General features: G+C 41.0%; 3 protein-coding genes across 4 annotated transcripts; 2 read left to right on the top strand and 1 right to left on the bottom strand.

The window, feature by feature from the left end:
* Positions 1–884: 884 nt before the first annotated feature.
* On the top strand, positions 885–3,920 carry rab42b (RAB42, member RAS oncogene family). The gene is made up of 3 exons (XM_054621124.1): positions 885–1,129; positions 1,346–1,568; positions 2,423–3,920. The coding sequence occupies exons 2-3, from the start codon at positions 1,351–1,353 to the stop codon at positions 2,865–2,867; spliced, it is 663 nt and encodes a 220-aa protein (XP_054477099.1). The 5' UTR covers positions 885–1,129; positions 1,346–1,350; the 3' UTR covers positions 2,868–3,920.
* Positions 3,921–4,025: 105 nt separating this feature from the next.
* On the bottom strand, positions 4,026–8,241 carry taf12 (TAF12 RNA polymerase II, TATA box binding protein (TBP)-associated factor). The gene is made up of 6 exons (XM_054621125.1): positions 8,100–8,241; positions 7,544–7,792; positions 7,035–7,112; positions 5,788–5,902; positions 5,141–5,229; positions 4,026–4,980 (listed from the first exon to the last, which is right to left on the bottom strand). Exons 2-6 carry the CDS (start codon positions 7,631–7,633, stop codon positions 4,945–4,947), a joined length of 408 nt encoding a protein of 135 aa, XP_054477100.1. The 5' UTR covers positions 7,634–7,792; positions 8,100–8,241; the 3' UTR covers positions 4,026–4,944.
* A 1,420-nt stretch (positions 8,242–9,661) lies between these two features.
* si:ch211-79k12.1 (uncharacterized protein LOC568891 homolog) lies at positions 9,662–19,935 on the top strand. Of its 2 annotated transcripts, none has more exons than XM_054622108.1 (7): positions 9,662–9,797; positions 10,501–10,622; positions 11,230–11,419; positions 12,542–12,687; positions 15,380–15,524; positions 17,928–18,072; positions 19,194–19,935. In XM_054622108.1, exons 1-7 carry the CDS (start codon positions 9,746–9,748, stop codon positions 19,279–19,281), a joined length of 888 nt encoding a protein of 295 aa, XP_054478083.1. In that variant the 5' UTR covers positions 9,662–9,745; the 3' UTR covers positions 19,282–19,935. The 2 variants fall into 2 exon arrangements, with proteins under 2 accessions (XP_054478083.1, XP_054478082.1); XM_054622107.1 differs by having other exon boundaries at positions 9,664–9,797; positions 11,221–11,419.
* The last annotated feature ends 303 nt before the right edge of the window (positions 19,936–20,238 follow it).

The raw sequence follows: 20,238 nt of genomic DNA, 5'->3' as shown, positions 1-20,238 counted from the left end.
CTGTAAAAAGGAAATTTTGAAATACTCACTGACGTCTTGAAGAGACTTGAACGGCTTTGTCTTCACTGATTGGCAATATTAAAGTGTTGTTTGAAATTGGGAGCACTTGAATCCACTGGCCTGTTTACTGTAATTATGTACAAAACTGAAAGTCTCAAGTGCTCCAGCAGTCACTAGAGGCTTTCTTTTTCATTACACCCCACAATATGAAAAGATTGCAGCTGCGGCTTTAACAAACTTTTAACACGTCCAGAATCTAGATAGTTATCTAGATCTAGTTGCTGTCTAGTCAATTTTGGGAGTGATGTGTATATATTTTTTAATGTTTACATTTGGACCCCCGGTTTGTGCATTTAATATCCCCTGTATGCAATAATTAAAAAGCCACATGACTAGATTAAAGGAAGTAGACCTGTAGTCATTCCTTGAAGTAACATTACATCTCCCTATTGTAGAAAAAGGAATTGGATATCCTGCCTGAGCCGGTCCAATTTCCAATGGAATGTAAAACTGTATTGTCTTTAACTTCCCTTTTTAGGTGGCAATGTTTACTGTATGGACAACACCATAAAGTGATAAGAATTGCTGCAAAATACAAACAGTTGCCCACACTCATCCTCGTTGTCTGTGATGACATGGAGCCAGAGCTGGCAAAAGCAGGAAACTACATGGTTTGCCTTGATATGGTATTAAATGCAACTACTACTTCCTTATAACCCCCACCTCCCACCCCCCCATTTCCTTCTCCATGTGGCTTCTCCCATTCCACAACAGCCCTCCCCTGTCCTTATGCTGCCCCGCCTTTTGTCAAGTATCAGCAGGCAAACTTCAGAAGTCCACACCCCATACACAGCACAATCAAACACATGCCTACAGTAGCAGTTGAGATCAGAAGCTTAGATCAGAAACTGCAGCCGTACTGGGATCTACTTTTTGGGACGCATTTCTCAACATACCTGCTTTGTAAAAAACAAACAAACAAAAAAAAAAGGTTTTGATGAACCACCATGGGAATGAGACTACGGGACTTATAAGGAGTGGCTGCTGTGGTTGTTTCTCAACATTTGGAGTGTCAAAGATAGGGAAGCAACTGGTGGGAAGCTGATGTGGGATTGCTAGTCTCTTACAGGTTTCATGTTTTTTTTTATTTCTTTAAATCTCTTTCTCCATCCCACATGGTACCATCTAGGCTGTTCAATATATTCTTCTTCAACAATTCCTAACCTGACAACATCTTTCATAATTCCTGCATTGTATATCTTATTTCTTGTCTTACCCATAACTTCTATATACATCTGTATGCCCACAAGCTATGCTTACAATCATCCCTCTTTCCCACCACCAGCAACAATGGACCTGACTTTGTGGCAGTACCAGTTCAGGATCATCATGCTGGGGGACTCCACAGTGGGCAAGTCTTCCATGCTGAAGCGCTACACTGAAGACATGTTCCTGGAGTCCATCAACCAGACGGTGGGTGTAGACTTCTATGTTCACTTCCTGGAGGTGGAGCCGGGGGTCCGTGTCAAGCTTCAGTTCTGGGACACAGCTGGACAGGAGAGGTTTAGGTGAGGATGCACCGGACCTTTTTCGCACTATGCCTCTTTGTTTAACACAGTAATTATGTGTATTCAAAATAAGACTCATGTGCATGCAAATACACTAAACAAATAAACTACCGCCTCTTATTCCATTTACACCCGAGCTGTTCATCAGTGTTTGCTGTCAGCTACCACTGTGTATCCACCCTGTCACCATCGCAAGATGGGTGTGCAATGTTCACAGAGAGGCAGTGTGTTTAATGATTCAAGTGGTTATTGAAAGGGCATTATTTTTTCATGACCAGCATATTTTACGCAAAAATAAGCAGTAATATGTTTCATTCTGTCTTTAAATTCATTACGACTGTTCTCCAGATGAATGAACCGTAGCTAATTGCAAACTATGCTTGTGTGTGTGTTCACCTCCTCTCTGCATGGTATCTGTAGCCTGCTAATCCCACCTGAGTCAGCTAAAAAACTCAGCCAGATCAGGTTTGTTTTCATGGAGAAAACAAACTGTTTTTTTTACTCACTAGCTGCTGGGAGGACCGTTCACCACGCCTTTCCTTTAAACATTAAATGACTCATGGGGGAGTTACATGCCTCTTGATAGTGTCATGATTAGGTTGAGGGGAAAAAAACAGTGATTATCAATTCATTGCAAAGAAAACAGACTCTTTGTCAATCAGCTTATCTAAAAAAAGCTCAACCCAAACAGTGCAGAGAATCAGCTGATTATTTGCTCACTGGAACAGGGAAAACGTTGGTAACAAAGTCTGAATTCTGCACAACCCAGTGAGGGGCTTTGTGGTGAAATTCAAACCTCCTCTGTCTTTCCTTATGTTTCCCCCCCCTGTGTGTGTGTCTCTTCCTGTCCTCAGGTCAGTGACCCGTTCTTATTACCGCAACTCAGTCGGAGGCCTGCTGGTGTTCGACATGACCAACCAAGCCTCCTTTGACCATATTAAGGAGTGGCACGCCGAGGTGTGCGAGCGAGTGCAGCCACACAAGGTTCTGTTCGTCCTGGTGGGGCAAAAGAGCGACCTCGATGATGAGGGGGAGAGGGTGGTGAGTCTGGAAGAGGCCGAGAAACTGGCCGGGCAGCTAGGGGTGCCCTACGTGGAGGCCTCTGCCAAGACGGGGCGGAACGTGAGGGACGCCTTTGAGCTGCTCACTCGGCGGGTCTACCAGGGTCTGCTGAGTGGAGAGGTGGAGCTGCAGGAGGGCTGGGACGGAGTGAAGTGCACTGCACCACAGGCGCTGCAGTTGCAGAGAGCCAGCCTGGCACAGCAGCCAAGCACAGCCCCCAAGAAGTGTTGTCCTTAAACCGTGGGCCGGTGGGGATCACCAATGTGCACTCATGTTACTGTAGAACCAACACCGCCCCCCCCACAGTGGATCTGGCACGGACGTTTACTTTAATAACGTTACCATCATGAAACTCTGAGTCTTTTTTGCACCTATGCTGTGAAGATACAATCTTAACCTTTTAGTAAAGTCAGACTTTTTGTGTGTTTGTATGTTCAAAGCTTTGACTTTCCTGAAATGGCTTAAGATTTAACTTTAGAAATAAAGGTGTTCATAATTGATATTGTGCAGCGTGGCATTGTCGATTGGTCGGTTATACCGCCTCTTTGGTCCGGACTGAAGTAGCTATAAAACTATTAAAACTATTTGATGGATTTCCATGACATCTTGCAAAGACATTTGTGGTCCACTGAGAATTAATTCGTCCCGTCTTTGGTGATCGCCTGACTGTTCATCTAGCACCACCAGCAGGTTGACATGTTTTTTTTTTGGTGACAACTATTACATGGATTGCTGTGAAATTTGCTACAGGAGTTAAAGGCCCCTTCACCTTCAATCTAGCGCCATTATCAGTTTATTTCAAATTGCCTAATGCTTTGGTTTATTAAAACATTTATGACATTTCCACCTGCCACAGCTGTACTTTGTGTTTAGACTAAGGTTTGAGGAGGATGGTAACATGGTAAATATATTAGCTGCTAAACATCAGCATGTTTGCTAGTGTTGTTTAATTGCTAAGTCTATAGCTGTTTCTCTTAATGTGAACAAACGGAGATCCATGCTACCTTATGGGAGATGCTAGGACAACAGTAAGACATTCTGCTTTATCCTCTGAACCCCTTTCTGCACAGAAATCTGTGATATTGTCGATGTTGCTAGTTTATGTAGATGATTGGCAGCGGCTAAGGTACAGGGCGTCCTGGTTGAGTTTAGAGACGTTCCCCCATGACTGTGTGAATTAATGCTTTGGGCTTGAGTAGTTGTCTGGAATAAAGGCTTTGTTTCATCACCAGTAATTGCACAGCATGCTCAGAGTGAGCGATTGTTTTCAGGTGCTGTTGTTAAAATTAATTAAATGAAACACTGCGAGAGCCTTTGGATATTGTTCTTTTGAAATGTTGTGGTTTGCATAGCAATTACTGTCCATCTGCATGATAAACAGCCTTCTGAGTATCAGCAACCAAAAAACAATTTATTTTGCTACAGAGACACTCAGATTGAAGATGATCACTGACAGGTTGAAGCAGTGTGTCTGTTACTGGTGGCGTTAAATTTAAATTCAGCCTAGCAAGATATGCCAGATTTCAAAATGTCTTTTCTGATAACAGATCAGTAATTTATTTTATTTTTTTTAATCTGACATTGTGAAAAGTCAACATCTGAGCACCAGTTCTTCCATCATTTCAATGCAATTTACTGAAATAGACCAAATTAAAAGAAAAAGTTACAGGGATGATTAAAATAAATGTTAATGTAATAAATCCTACTTCAATACAAACAAGCAATATACAACAGCATAAACATTTCTAGTAACAGAAGCAGAGAATTTACTGTTTGTAGCCACCATTTGAAGTAGGAATTTGGTATTATAGACCCTCTATTAACAAAAAACAAAAGTATAAATAGCGTTCTATAAGTTGGAGTGAGTAAACAGGGGAGCTATGATCTCTTACATACCTGAAAGTTATTATCTATTATTGGTAAGATAACACCAAACCTAATTTTTAACATTCACATCTAAATGCTCTAGAGTATCAAAAGACCAAAAACAGGTACAGCAGTGGTCATCATCCAAACAAAGTATTCCAGTAAATGTTTATTGACAAAAATGCAATGAATGTAGTTCTGCCAGGCTTAGCTTAATAACAACAAAACAGAATCAGAGACTATAATTACATTATTGTGTGATGGTGCTGGCAAAACACTCAAATGTTAGGGAGACGTGATGATGAGACTATCTAATGAAAAACTAAACAGCAAAAAAAAATACATCTCTCTCTTCCTCATTAGTCAAAAAAAAATCCCAGCTAAAAAAAATACAAAAAGAAAGAAGACAATACACAGAGTGGGTACAACGTATTAGTGTACAGTCTTGCTACTTTTTGGTTGTCTTGCGGATCAGTGCCATTCTCTGTAAGGAAAACAAATGACAATGTTTATTATGATATAAGATAAATCAATAATGTTGACAAATACTAGCTTATTAACCAGCAACTGTCATGTTTCACTACATGTACAATTACAATGAATATTCCAGCATGTCCAACATAAACAAAACCTTTAATACATACCTGTTTGTGAGCCTCTGTGGTGCAAGCCTTCTTGAACGGCCGGATCTCGTCTGATCCATAACCAGGAATCCACATGTTCCACTGGCGCTCTGAGAAAAGCAATGCACGGTGTCAGCAGGACACAGGCTGTATGAACGACTTAGGACTTCCAACAAATCCAACTCTTTATAATTATAGTAGAATGAGGAAATGTGACCTGGTGTCACACTCTCAAGATCTAATTTCCAACTAGAAGGGCACTCAGACCTCCACCGAGGCCAAATGCCTTATCTTGCAATGGTAACAACGCTTTATTTTGGCACAACATTTTTAAAAGGTCTCTGTTTTTGTATTTTCTCTACAGCACATGGATCCCCTGAAGGCCTTTAAGATGCCAACTGTTTCGATTTTTTCGTAAAATTCATTAATCTGCAAAATGTAAGTAACCGTCAATATAGCTAAAATTAAAGAGATAACATTTTGGATTAAGAAATTCAAGATTCAAACGTAAATTGACATGATATATTATCCAGCATTCATTACAGGCGTAGCGTCATGTCAGGGATACTTGTGAACCGTAGAGACTAAACCCATCCTTGTGAGGGTATTAGGTTTCACAACCCTGCAAAGAAATAAATTAAAAAAAAAAAAAAAAAAAAGCAACTTACCAAGATGTAATTGGACATCCTTCACCTCCAAGGTGTTGGACTTGCGATGGCGAGCCAGCTGACAGGCCGCTGTCACTACACTCTCTATAAAGTCATCTGCAATTTGCAGCAGCATCTGAGAAGAGACAGGCATTGTGGAAACCATCAATCGTGCTCAGTAAAGGAAAGCAACATTCCACAGTGGCTGGACAAATCCCTCATATTTTCAGCTGCTGACACAATTTTTCATGCGGCCAGGCTTTCAATAGAATAACATTTCCAAATGATGGATGTGGCAGTGGGCTGGGGAACTATAGAGCAACAAGAACCTGCTATTCAGGCTTTGTGCTATTCACACCAAACATTCCACTGCTGCTTATGTTTACCAGGGATGGATGTCATCACTAAATAAGCTTTTTTTAATACATTTTAAAAGAGTAAATTCATAAAACAGGATTAGAATTTATTCGTATTTTAAAGTAATTTTACGCCAGCAAAGTAACTAAACTCAATAATAGCTCAATGGAAACAAATCTAAACTGTCAACGTGAAATGTTAGGTTTATAAGGAATGAAAAACACAGACGATGGTAAGTATCAGTCACTCCTCCCTTTGCTGATCTCAATCACTGCTTGCAAGTACCGCTGGTAGAGAGAGGAGGGGCTGGTTTGTCTCATCCAGCAGACAAGGTTACAATATTCTTTTATTTATTTTAAGATATATGGCAGACTACGCTAATCGGTTGGAATACATACAGACAGCTGTGTTTTTATATTTTTTTATAACAATTTGCGATAAGCTGAGCTAGCACGCTGTGGTTGTGTAAAACCGTGGCGATGAATACGAGACCGCAGGCTGAGTAGATTGAAATATTTACATGTTTACGCTTGTTGATCAGGCGTATTTATAAATGATTGACTTTTTGCTCGCAAAGGTTTTATTGCACTTGCAGCACCCAGCATAGTAATCGTCAAATCAGGTAATCTTCCAGTTGACTACAGTGTCTGCAAAGCGGCCTCTCTGCTTTTTCTGTTCACTGACTTCTCAGCATGTATGTGTGTATGTATGTGGAGGGGTTCAGCCCCGACACAGAGAGCAGAGGGGATGCTGCAGTGCGATGATGAATTACACCAAACATTAGTGTTGATTTATAGTCTGAGCTGATCGCCTGTTTAATACTGGGTTTCGTAGCCCATCCTTAATGTTCACACTTATGAAATCTGAGTACAGAGTTGATTTTCAAACTGAAATCAAAACCGCTGACTGACCTCCTCGACATCCTCATCCAGCTGCTCATTCGGATCGATCTCTCTCACCAGGTCCTGCAGCTTCTTCTTACTGAGCACCTGGAGAGAAAGCAAGTGTATCCAGTCACTCGGTTACAAAAAGATAAAAAGCAGTGCCAATGTTGTGTCCTCTTTATTTCAGTCTAATGATGGCTCTCATTGCAAAAAAAGGACAACAGGGCACTCATGAAGTTTTTAGATATTTCAAATCTTAACCCACAAAAAGAGGTTAAGTTAAGGGGCTGAAACATGAGTTTGACATATTGAGCAACATATAATACAGTTTAAAAGATCAACCACATTGTATAATCTGTCTCTCTAAACTTTTGAGGGGGGGCATGAATAAGAAAAATGTCTGTGACTATCCCACACTTTGGGTAGTTCTGATGTGTGTATATGCATGCATGCATCCTGCAGACAGCAAGTCAGTAGGACTCTATACAGATGCTGGTGCAACAATGTCTTTGCTGAATTACCACAAAAAGACTGACCTGAGATCCCTCCGGACTAATTCTGCCAGCAGGGCCAGGGGTCCCGACCTTTACTACTGTTGCGGTGCTGTTAGCCATGTTGTTCGCCATGCTGGTGGCCACAGGGACTCTGGTGTTTAACAGTGGGTTGAACTGTTTGTCTGTGTGGGGGTGGGGGAGGGGAGAGGGGAGGGGAGGGGATCCTGAGTGACAGTCCAAGATGGGCACAGTTGTGACAGCGTATCGTTTGCAGGGACCACCTCTGGAAATCTGGAGAAAACAGTAGGGTTAACAAGGTGCCGTAAAACGCTGAGATCTAACGTGACTCATAATATTGACAATGTTTTAAAGATTACACAGCACTGGTACAATAATAAGATCACACAGGGAACTAGTTAAAACAACAGCTAAAACAAGAAAAGTAGAAACAGCGACGCTAACATAACGTCATGTGCTAAAAACAATAGCAGCTATCACGCTTTGGATGTAGCCGAGCAGGCTAACACTAGCTGCTAATCTAACTCCTCGGCTCCACACACGGTCCATCCGGAAACCGAGCGTTGAATTCATAACTTACCCGATAAAGCTAACACTATCTGTCCATGTTTCGGCTCAGTTTCGACGACAATGAGTGAGTTTTAATGCCAACAGATTCCCTCAAAGCGCCTCGGTACAGCTCGAAAATATTTGCGAGGTTATCTTCTACTACTTCCGCTTTGTTCGTGTCTATTTCCGGTGTCAACACGGCGCCTCTACTGCGCCCCCTGCTGGATGTTTTGTTGAACTGCATCATGGTTCGACACATTAAATAACACAAAACATAATGCATTTTTTTTTCTTCTCACATCCCAATGCAACAAAAAGATTTAAATACCAACATTTATGAATGTTTGTAATGGTATATAATAAGAAATAATGCTCAATTAGAAATCGTATTGCGAGTTAACGTTAAGATTATCAAAAGTGAAATACTTCCAAACCCCCTTCAGAGAGATGTGAACATTTCTTTGTATTTTATTTTTAATCAATGTGGTTTATTCTTTCAAATGAAGTCATAGAATGTAGTAAATATCCTTGGTAGTGATGGGCATTTACACATTTTGGGGAGATTTGGCCTTTGAAAGACTACTCATTTGAATTTGCAGCTAATGGTAAAATAAGATAAAATAAGATAATCCTTTATTAGTCCCGCAGCGGGGAAATTTACAGGATTACAGCAGCATAGAGGATAGTGCAAACAAGAGACATAGTAAAAAAAATTAAAAAGTATTATAAATAAGCAAATGAGCAATAAAAAACAGTAAAGAATCCACAGTAACTGAAATATTATATATACAGACAGAAACTATTATAACAATTGGTTAAATATAGTTTAAATATTTGTTAACATACATCCCTAAATATTTTACACATTGTCACCGAGACATTTGCTCTATTTTCTAGATTTGTATCCATGTTTTAGTGGGGTTTTTTTCCCCTCCGGATATCCTAATTTCAACAATAATCTTGTATATGCCTGGGGTGGATGCAATAGACATATATGCGCACATCTAACTGAAAGTGAAAAACGAATATTTCCGAAAGGTATGTCTCTCATGAGTCTAAAGATGACTGTGTACAGCACAGCAGACGCTCTCTGAGACGCTCTTTGACATCTCTTTCTATTTCGCCTCCTGTCCGGCTCTGGTTAACAGCCAATCCATCAAAGGTCATATCAAATGAAGCCTAACATGTTTTTGCTTGTTCCGCATTACATATCACACGGGGATTTTTCAGACTGCTTTCAAATTCCGTTGGACTTCTACAGTAAAACCACTGACTTTAACAACCATCTTGGACAGAAAAACCTGACAGGCCCGTTTCGCCCCAGAGACTAATGACGCGCTGACAGTGAATCTGATTATGGTTCATTTTCACTTCACATAAAAAAAAAACTAAAAAACAGTAATTCAGGCTTGTATGCGCCTAAGAAAAGAAAAAGACCAGAGACATAATTAGGCTTATTGAGCAATTTATTCTCGGCAGTATAATAGTTTTGGTGTGTTTTTTCTTTGTGCGTTCAGATTTCAAACTACCTAGAGCCAACTTCCTTGAAAACGCAAGCCACGCCTCCACCTCGTTATGGATAAATACTGAGCAAACTTTCATTTCAGATTAGAAACTAGAGAGGATTGCGCACCATCATTCTACAATTGTAAAGGTTGTTTTTTTTCCTCCCCAGACATGAAAGTGCTTCTAGTTGCTGCAGTGGTCGCCCTGATTTATGGCAGTTCTGGTAAATATTTGTTTTATTTCTCTCATGTGCTTTTATAGCTACAATCTCCTGAAAACATTTAATTACATTGCTGTTCTGTAATTAGCTATTGGTTTAATCTTCAAGTGTTATTCTGGTCTTTTTTCTCTCCATAAATGTATTCAGTTGTTTTGTTTTTGTGTGTGTTCCTGCCTGCTTGTCTGCTTGCCTGTTTTGTTTCTGAGTGCGTACGTCCTCTAGAGAAAACATTTTAGTTTCTCTTCTGTCACACTGATGGGTTTCCCCTGGTGGTTACAAGACTCAGACTCAAACAGGAAATGTGGATGTTTTTATCAAGGGAACGACGAAAACAACAATTAAATACCTTTTTTATTTATTTATACATACTGTATACAGAGACCTGTTTATACAACACTCACAGCTTATGGATAACAATAATGTAAACAGTTTGAGCTGTGCAATAATTCTTGCCTGAAGTGAAAGACAAATAGACTCTGTTGCCACTAGTGTCAGCAAAGCAGAAGAACCTGTTGCTGGTCATGTGGCCACGGTGACTTTGAGAGTATTGGCAGTTTCCCCACGGGAGCCTGGAACAAATGTCAGCAAGAGAGAAAGCGGTTGTTTTGAAAGTGTTGCCCGAACAGCAGCAAGCTCCCCAGTTACCACCCCTACCTATTCATGTTGTGATCAATAACCTGCATGTGTAATCTCTGTCCACATGCAGCCACTTTGCTCATTAAAGGGCCAACGCAGACGGTTCTGGAGGGAGATCGGGTCACACTAGAGTGTCAGCTCTCTGACTCTGAACTCAACATCAGCCAGGTCCACTTTGAAAAGTTCTACAGGGTGAGCTCTGGATAAAAAAAATGGGTGTGTGGGAGGGAGAGGGAATAGAGGACAAAAGTGGTACATTTCAAAAGTTCAAAACACTCCTCCCGCCATAATTTGACTATATGCTTACAACATTGTAGTGCTGATAAGAAATTTTTAATTCCTATTGTCTGAATTATTTAAAGTCTTAAACCAAAGATCAATAATTGTATTCAGTTGCTTTGTTTTTACATACAGGCTGATACTGTTCATAAGAAAAGAGTGCTTCCTGAACATTGTCACCCATGTCATAACATTTATAGCCTGAATTTACAATCACTCTCCCTAAATGGGCAGTCAGCTGCTCTGTGTAAATATCATCATTGAGCAGCGGATTGCTGTGTACTTCAACACGATTGAGAATTGGAAAAAAAACGCAACAAATCAAACCATCAGAACACTCCTCACAGTAATATCATGTGATCCTATTCTTAAATATCTTGTAAATGCTGTTGAGTAGCCAACACAATTCATCTCTCTAAACGTATGTAAGCTTGCCAAAACAATTGTTCTGCTACTGTTGTTTGCAGCAGTGCATTTTCCATGTTAAGCTTAATAAAGGTTCTTTCTTCAGTACATGCAGGGCTGGCATCCAGTTCTTGAGGGATTTTGGTGCAGGAATTCGGCGACTATCAGTCGGACCCCAGACAGACTGTTGCTGGACATCCCCTATGTAAGCAGTAACTATGAGGGGCCTTACCGCTGTGTGTCCGACGCCGAAAATGTGACCGCTCCAGACAACTCCTCCCTGCCGCTGACCTTCAAAGTGCATTGTGAGTGCATGGGTTGATATGGGTAGTAGCAGTCCGCGGAAAGTCTGTGGAACAATGACTCTGTGACACTGTATTTCCCTTTTGATAAATAAAGCAACCGTAGATTTTTTTTCCCACATTGTCTGGGGTCTTGCAGAGGGGAAAGAGATTTCTGCAGGAAAACAGATAATAAGCTAGGTAAAGCTGTGACTTGAAAATAAGACACAGCTTCTGAGTTTCACTTTCAAATAAGGAAATGCGTGGCATAACTGAGAATGCTGACATTATTGACATACAAGGAAGCATAAATAAAGCGCCTGACTGTACAAAAGTAAACAGTTTAGGGGAGAAGACGGAACAGAGAGACAATTTCCAACCAGCAGGAGGTAAAGACAAATTTTCAGACACCGTGGATACAGCTTTCCTCACAGTGAGGGATAGAAAAACACATTAATATTTAATAAGACAAGACACATCTATGCGATGCAGCTGCAGAGGTGTACAACAAAACAACTGCAATAAGCACAGATCCAGTGCAAACACCTTGTTGCTATGATAGGTCGCCGACAGTCATTTCATTTTTTTAAAAACAATTTTTTATCTGCACTCCAGGCAAAGAAATAGGCATTCTCCCCGGTGGGGCTTGAGTTTGACGCTATCAGTGTGGGGATACATAGTTGCATGAAACGGCATCCATGGCTTGCTACTCAGATTATCAGTGTCCTCTATCTTCTCCGTGGCCATCAAATCGACCGTAATGCTGTTTGATAGGCTCCTCAGCCTCATGGGAGGAATCAATAAGAGGCAAAGATTAGAACGACTGAAGGACTGAAGGAGACGCAGGGGGAGAGAAGCCAGGAGCTGGATGGACGTGGGCCATCTATTGAGATGGAAGATGAGCCGTTATTCACAACACTGCCTCTCTAAAGACTTCGATAAGATGAGCCCCATTATCGTTATTATTGATCGCTTCAGACAGTCTGTACCTTTGGGAGGCATTCAAACTTGAGCCTGTATACTTAGAAGATCTCAGTGTTTTTTTAGCGGCTGCTACCACTGCAAACATGTTCAGTCACGTCTCCTGGAGATATTTCTTGCTTCATTAATGCTCAATTGTTCTTCCTCATTCCCACTGGGCTTTAGATCTGGGTTACGTATCGCTGACTAGGGAAGGATACACCAGCTACTTTGATGCCCCGAAGGAGCTGAAGGTGCAACTCGGGGAGGACGTGGTGGTGAAGTGCTCCACCAGGTCGTCAGAGAAGCCCACCTACTTGTGGAATAAAGACGTGAGAAAGCCCTCCGGATTCTGCGCGTTGGCAGTGTCCTCATTATGCTTTTGGAAAACTTGTCATTCCTTCTCTGGCTCCCTCCCTCCACTGTTGATGTGACCTCTTTATTTTTGTTTTTCTGTCTTGTTCTAGGCCAACACGTTCTCATTCCTAGTGCACCATGTACTAATGCACCTTCTAACACACGGGGTTGCCCAGAGTACGGTCGCAGTGAACACGTGGTTAAAGTTGTGAATTCAAGCAAAATCACCTGCTTAGGTCTAGGCAACGTAACCATTTAGTTAGGTTTAGGAAAAAAAACATCATGGTTGGGCTTAAAGTAGCTAAGCTTCTAAAATGTAAACAACGTAACAAGTATGGAAAAGCTGTCTCAAACATCACTAATGTTACCTCAAATTTACTCAACACGTCTTTGGGATACAAACATCGGTCTTCTCCTTGTTGGGAATCCTGTGTTTGTTTGACCCATACACCTCCCTTATATCTCGTAGTCTTTAGACCACAACGACATCACACTCCCGGAGCATTTTCTCTAAACATCTAAATGGTGCGTATGGGTTTTAATTGCAAAGACTTGAAAGGCCGGTGTGTCTCATACAGACTTTAAAGGGAGCCTTATGTTTCATTACTGGACTCCAGGGGACATGATAAAGCGTCTGTATTTGGCGTCCTGGGAATGAGAACCGGCTTTCATAGTTCCCTCTTTCTCTCTTTTGGCTTTACTCACAAAATTCTTTTAAGTTTCTCTCCTCCTCTTTTGCCGTTTCTCTCCCCGAGTTTCTCAAGCCACTTGTCTCCCCTCGGCTGTCGTCTTCCATCCCCTCTTCTGAAGAAGTGCTCTGTATTTAAGTGACCGGTTGGCTTAGGCCCACTGCTCGCTGGGGATTGCAGCTTCCCCACTTACAGAGGATTAATAGTTTAATGAGGTCTAGACAAGAGCCAGTCAACCTGAAAACAATTATGTGTATAGATTTCTAATGATTTTTTTTTTTTGTGTTTGGTTAACCAGTATTGAATTATTCAACTGGGCTCTTCGCTGAGCTGAGAAACCCTCACCCGAGGGAAATTAAGACGTCTCTGTTTAAAATGCCATAGTGTCAACAGGCATGTAGAACAAGTGGATGCTGATGAGCTGGGAGATACTCTGTGCCCTTGTGGTGAGAAAAAGTATTACACTTTTCTAGATGCAATCACAATCACCATTACCACCACCAGAAAGTCACAGGTGTAATGAAGCTCCGTAAACCATGAAGATATCTCAGGAACAGGCAGACGTAATTGGCAAGTTCCTCCTTTTGTTATTTCTTTTTTTGATAAGTCGGCTCAGGGTTAATATGCTTGTTAAAGGGTCACTGCTAATCCGGGTTTTAAATGGGCTTACAAATCCAAATCCAATTCAGCTGACATTTTATACAGCTAATACTGTTTGTCCTCCACATATTCATATTTTTAAGTTAATTAAGATTTTTTTTTTTGTCATTATTTGTTGAATCTACACCACTTTGATGAAGAAGGAGAATTATTGTCAGCATGACAGAAAGGTCCGTCACTGTATGAGGAATTATTTTGCGCACCTGCACTCATGATTCACCCGTCTATCTGTTCATACTCTGTCACAACATCTTTAGAAAAGAGGAGTGACACGAGGAAATGATAAGATGAGATGGAATGTGTTTGTTCTCTATCGGTGAGCGCACTGTATGTATGACAGGAGTGGATATGGGGCAAACAGCCGCCGTGGACACGTTGGTCCCCGGTAATGACAGCAGGACAGAGGCAGAAACGGGCCACTGCTTAGGGAGCCAGTGGATTTGCATACAAAATGCTGCTTTGGCCAGACCTGGCCTTTATGGGAAATCCTCTTAATTCAGATCCATTCAAATTGAAATAGACTTTCTTGGCAGGAGACGCAGCTCCCAGGAGCCAAATCATTTGCATGGTGTAATGTCTTTTTCTTTTTTTTTTTTTTTTTTTACCTCCTCCTCTCTGTTCGTTTGTTTTCCAATCCTTGTGTTTGGCCTATTATTTGTTTCCTCCCATGTCGGGCTCTATCTCATAATAGTGCTGCTATTTCTGTGTCAACAATTCATCCCCCTCCCCCGCCATCTCATTATGTGTTGTGTTAACAGTCTGTTGTTGTGGCTTCATTCTTTGCGGATGATGGTGTTATCTGGGTTATTGACTTGTGTCGATGTGTGTTCATTCATTGGGATTACTGCTCAGGTAAATACACTTCATTTGGGACTTTGGGGACTGTTCTCTGGCGGCCGTGCACCAGCAGCCTTTCTGTCTGTTCCCCTACTGCCGTTGTCAGTCAGTCTCTCTGTTTCTCCCTTTCGTGTTCTATTTTCATCGCTTTTTGCCCCTCAAACCTGCCAAAATAACATTTTCTACCCAATTTCGTTCTCTTTCTCTCTTTTAAACACCTCTGAAACTCTCTGTTTCTCCGTCTCTCTCTTTCGCCAACTATCATCGTCTTTTCTTCATCTTTCTCCTTCTCTCTGCTCAGCACAATTTTAATTTGTGGGAGTTTGTCGATTTCTCTTAGGGCTACAAACAATCCTGCCAATATTTCTTTTTCGACTTTCTATCCTGATTTGTCTTTGTTCCACTCTCTGACGCTCTCTGACGCTCTCTGACGCTCTCTGACGCTCTCTTGTAAGTCTCCATCTCTCTCTCTCTCTTTCAGGGTGACGACTGGATCCTGCCTTCCTCTACGCTGACGCTGAGGAAGATCACAGCGACGGATGCAGGACTGTACACTTGCATGGTCCAGCATCCCACTGTGGAGTCACTCAGCAAGAACCGCACCATCACCATCACTGTGCTGTCTAGTAAGAAAAGATTATAGATCTAACTTGAAAAGTCCTGTTGTCCTTTATACTGACTGACTGTAGAAAGGTCGTTTACCGCTTCTTCTTTCTTAAAAACAGTTTGGGCTTTCTTTGGAACTGCTGAGAAATTCAGCTCTCAACTTCCTCTTAGCAAAAACGAAAACATTGAGTTCTACTTCCTTCTCAATCAGACGCTTAAATGTGACCAGAAAGGTCAGGCCTTTGTGTCTGATTATGTCATCAGGAGTATATGCAGAAGTTCTCATTTGCGAAAGTGCATGTGAAACCTTAGAAACCCTACATTTCTAAAGAAGCAACCCACGAGGTTAAGGTCAAATTTATTCGCACTCTAAAATGATAATAAAAAGTAGAGAAAAGACTGTGACGCTGTAATAAAGAGAGGTTAAGTCATTTTATAAAAACTCACATAAAAGAAGGTGACAAAGAAGCCCGTAATGAAATTATCTTTAAAATGTCAAATAAAAATAGGTAAGATAATACCAGAGGACACTTAATACATTTTAAATTAATAAATGGCAATGACTGAACTGCGCCAACTTTAAGGATAAAAAGGATAATTATTTAAACAGTAAAAAAAAAGCAATGATTTCATCTGACCTTTGAATTTTTCAACAGAAATGTCAAGTCAAACATAAGTGCACTCTAGAGAAGGAGTTCTCAACCTTTTGTAACTTAAAGCTAACATTTGATTGTTTAACATTTTTTTCCCAGAAGATCACCATAATACAAAATAAAGATAAAATAATAATAATACAACATGAAAAAAGTGAGGAAGAAATAAACAGGGATGTAAATTTGTGTTATGTCACTGCCAGTCGAATGACCAAAAATAAATTTACTGCTTATCCTCATCCATCACTGGCTGCAATTATGAATCCACATGTGATGTATTCAGAGTCATATTTCGTCACCACTTGCTTTGGAGCTTTAACTGGCGCAGCGTTGTCTCTAACATAACTATCGCTTTCGAGAAAACGTTCGCTAGCTAACAGTGGCAAAACACATTTGTATCTACCTGATGATGGGTCGTGATTTGGTGTGGAGATATTCAAACGGAATAGGTCAATAAAAATATGAGTCCTATTTTAATGTTTAGTGAATTAAAAGAATTCAACATAACAAAACAACATCATACAAAAACAGCATGAATAGAACAAAATAGGTGAGTATTGGCTTATTCTACAAGGTAAATAAACATAATTGTACAATAACAAAATAACCAATAAACTAAGGTAAATCCAAATAACAGCCTTTGTATTTTAACATTTTTTTTTTTTTATCTAACCATATGAAAGTTTGTCCACTAGATGGCGCTCCGAAGAGAAACAATCTTACAGTTTAGTTAGAAATACTTGTGAGTAATTAGAAACAGAAATTTGCGAGCAGGTGATTGGCTGCTGTGCTTTTGTTACTTCATTTTTTAGTACTTATTCCAACTGATATCGCAAAGTCTTCTGAGATTTAGATGCACCCATGGATCTTTCTAACATCATGAGAAAGTAAACAGTGCATTATATTGTGTGATAGTGACCTATACAGAGTGCAAGCTTTTCTTCGTCTTTATGAACGACAAACTGTCTTATTCATCATGAAACTTGAGGATCGTATTCAAGGGGAGATCTAATTTCATTACAACATTATAGCTAATCCAATTTATGGCACTTCATCTGTCTTCATCGTCTTTCTCAGTGACCTGTGAGATGACTGCGCTGTGTAAATGCACTGCAGTTTTTAAACTACATCCTCTCACCTAGTAGGATTCACAAGCCTTGAAATTTCATTCCTTGAAATGATGCAAGCTCTAAAAATGCAATTAAGCCAATGCATGTTATTTATTACGGTAGAGTTATCTCATTACTTCTTCAATTGTCTCATTGGTCACTGCGCTCCACAGTTTCTCCAGTATTTTTCTTTGAAGCACATGTAGTAATTTAAAAAGTAATAATCTCAAGGTCCTGGAATAATGGTTGGGGTATGGCGAGCAAAAATGCTGCATGTCACTTCAATAGCAGTACAAACCTTAAACATACACTCCTGGTGCCAAGAAATTCTCTTAACATATGTTGTACGACTACTGTATATGAACAGGCAAAGCATGCGTTTGCTGCTGCTACAAATCCTCATAACCAGAATTCTTAATTTTTTACTTAGTAGGGGATGTTCAGACAGTTTTTAAAATTGTAAAGAGCAGACTTCTTGAGGATCAGTGCTGTGAACGGCAGTATGGCCATCTAAACTCTGCACAGACACTCTTTTCTTCCACAAACAAACAGGACGTTGCCTTTAGAAGCTTTGCCTGGAGGCAGGAAACTTGTATTTTTGCTGATTTCAGAGTCTGTGTGATGCATGTTTGCCTTCATGTCCGACTGATCTGTCCCACAGAGGATTCCCGCTGGTACGAGTCCAGTAATGGCCGTCTCATTCTGATGACCGCAGCAGCGGCCGTCTCTCTCCTGGTGTTCATCCTCTCCATGAGTGTGTTCATGTGCCGCAGGGCCAGACGTGCCAATACCTGCAAAGGACCCATGTAAGAAACAACAGTTTGTAGTGTGTGTGTGTGTGTGTGTGTCTGTGTGTGTGTCTACTCCTGTTTCAAAACAGGAAATCACATCTCTCTTTACTTGTGATCTGATCTTTTAAATTGTAATCTAAATCTAATGGTTAAGGTGCCTCTGAGTGCGAGGGAATGTGTGTGCACCTGCGTGAATGTTCGATTTTTTTTCCTATTTTTTTTTTTTACTGCACTTCGTCCACACTCACCTTCCTATTTTCCCTAACTCAGCCTCCATCTCTCCTCCCGCGGTTTGACTTTATATTACGGTTATGGTTATTGCTGCAATATTTCATTCTGTCTCATGTGATAGAACCGAGGCCATTTCAGTTACAGTGTGTGTATTTTGCCGCATGTGCCGGTGTGCACTTCACATTTGTGTATATGTGTGTTATAAATTGCCAAGAGATCTTGCGGAAAACCTTTCCACACATGTGATGACTAGTGCCCGTGAGCTTTTATGTGTTTAAAAAGGCCTTATCGGTGTTGAATATTTAAGTCAATCTCAGCCGCTCTGACCAACTTGACCCCGTCCTTGATCCCTTTCATGCTCCATCCTCTCTCATGCGTTTCTCCACACTTTGTACTTGTGAAGAGCCTGGGCTAATAGCAGCAGCTCCAATCCCGTGATAGTATTTAAAGCACATGTGAAGGCGACAGCAATGATAAGAGCAGAAGCAAAGTTCCATTAAACTCATTGCACGAGACAGCATGTTAATGTGCACCATGACCCCATGCAGCTTTCCTTAATAACTTCTTTCCCATATGGGCTTAAAAAAAAGAATTTTCAAAAGACACCATTTCCATAAGCGACTGCTTTAAACATGATCTCTGTGTCTTTTGTGGTGGACTAGAAGAAAAAGTGTTATTCTTGCAAGTGTGTCTGGGCATTTGCTGCCATATGTGTATATGAGCATGGGTTTATAAAAAGAGAGAGAGAGAGCTAAAGAGAGAAAAATGGACTTTCACATTATGGCTCCATTGCTCGGTCCTAGTCTATAATTTCCTCACTTATACTTTTTTCTAGTGCCTACCGGGAGGTCGATACACTGATAATAATGCTCCTCTGTCTTTCCTTCTCTTTCTCCTCTCGCCAGTGATGACCGGTCTCAGAAGAAGCCCATCTACAAAGCCAGTGTGGAGTCCCTGCCCTCCACCTGTGCAGACAAACAACCTCTGGTTTGACTGCACAGGCAGGTGGAAGGATGATGAGGGGGATGGGGAGATGGAGCAGGAGGCATGGAAGATGGAGTGGATGACCAGAAAATGAGGAATGGCATAGAGGGGAAACTTAAAGAGGGAGGAGGATAAGGGATCTGGATGGTCACATTGAGGCAGGAGACATGGAGGAAAAGAGGAAAAGAGGGATATTTGGAGACGGTAGGGAAGGGAGAGAGAAGCTGGTGGTGGGAAAAAAAACTTTGTAGGCTTAAGGGCAAAATACTGCAGTTATGTGTCTTGGACAAAAAGGTGGGCAATTTTCTCTTCATTTATTCTGCACCGCGGAAAATGTTGTGCTCCATTCTTAGCAAAATGATGGGAGATTAATCTTGTGTACTGTAAGAGCTGTAAAGACTCAATACGCAATTCTCTCTTTTCTGTTGTAAACATAATTGCTCAGCTAGGTAATATGGGTGCCATTTGGGTGATAGAACAAGGTGTTATTTTGTTGATTTGTTTCCCATTCAACCTCTTTTTCCCAAAGCAGAAGCAGCTCAAAGCATCTGTGAGAAGGTTATAATAACCTTTTCACTGTGACAGCTCTCAAGCACATTGCACTCTACTATTTTATTTACTGTACTGTGGATTGCTTTGATATTAAATGGCTTTCAGAAAATATTATTTGCTGTCCGCCTGTGTGTGCCATTAATTGTGTTCCATTTTAGCGATACAAAAGAGGCTGGCGAGTATTGACAACATGGTGAAAGCTGCATGCTCGCTTGGCAGAACATATTCTCCATCCAACGCCATCTCAAGCTTGCATCAGTTTGTTTACCAACCTTCTCTTTCAGGGTGTAAGCCCTTACTCTGAAGCAATGACCTTTACTCAAAGTGCTGTGCCTGTGCATGCTTGTGTTTCTCCCAATCCGCCTGCAGGCACAGCCCCGTTCTCAGCCAGTTCAGCCAACAAACAAACTCACA

This window comes from Anoplopoma fimbria, chromosome 20 (genome assembly GCF_027596085.1).
Source record: "Anoplopoma fimbria isolate UVic2021 breed Golden Eagle Sablefish chromosome 20, Afim_UVic_2022, whole genome shotgun sequence".
NCBI lineage: Eukaryota > Metazoa > Chordata > Actinopteri > Perciformes > Anoplopomatidae > Anoplopoma > Anoplopoma fimbria.
Note: the sequence above shows the minus strand (reverse complement) of the source record. Positions and strands in the feature narration are given on the sequence as shown.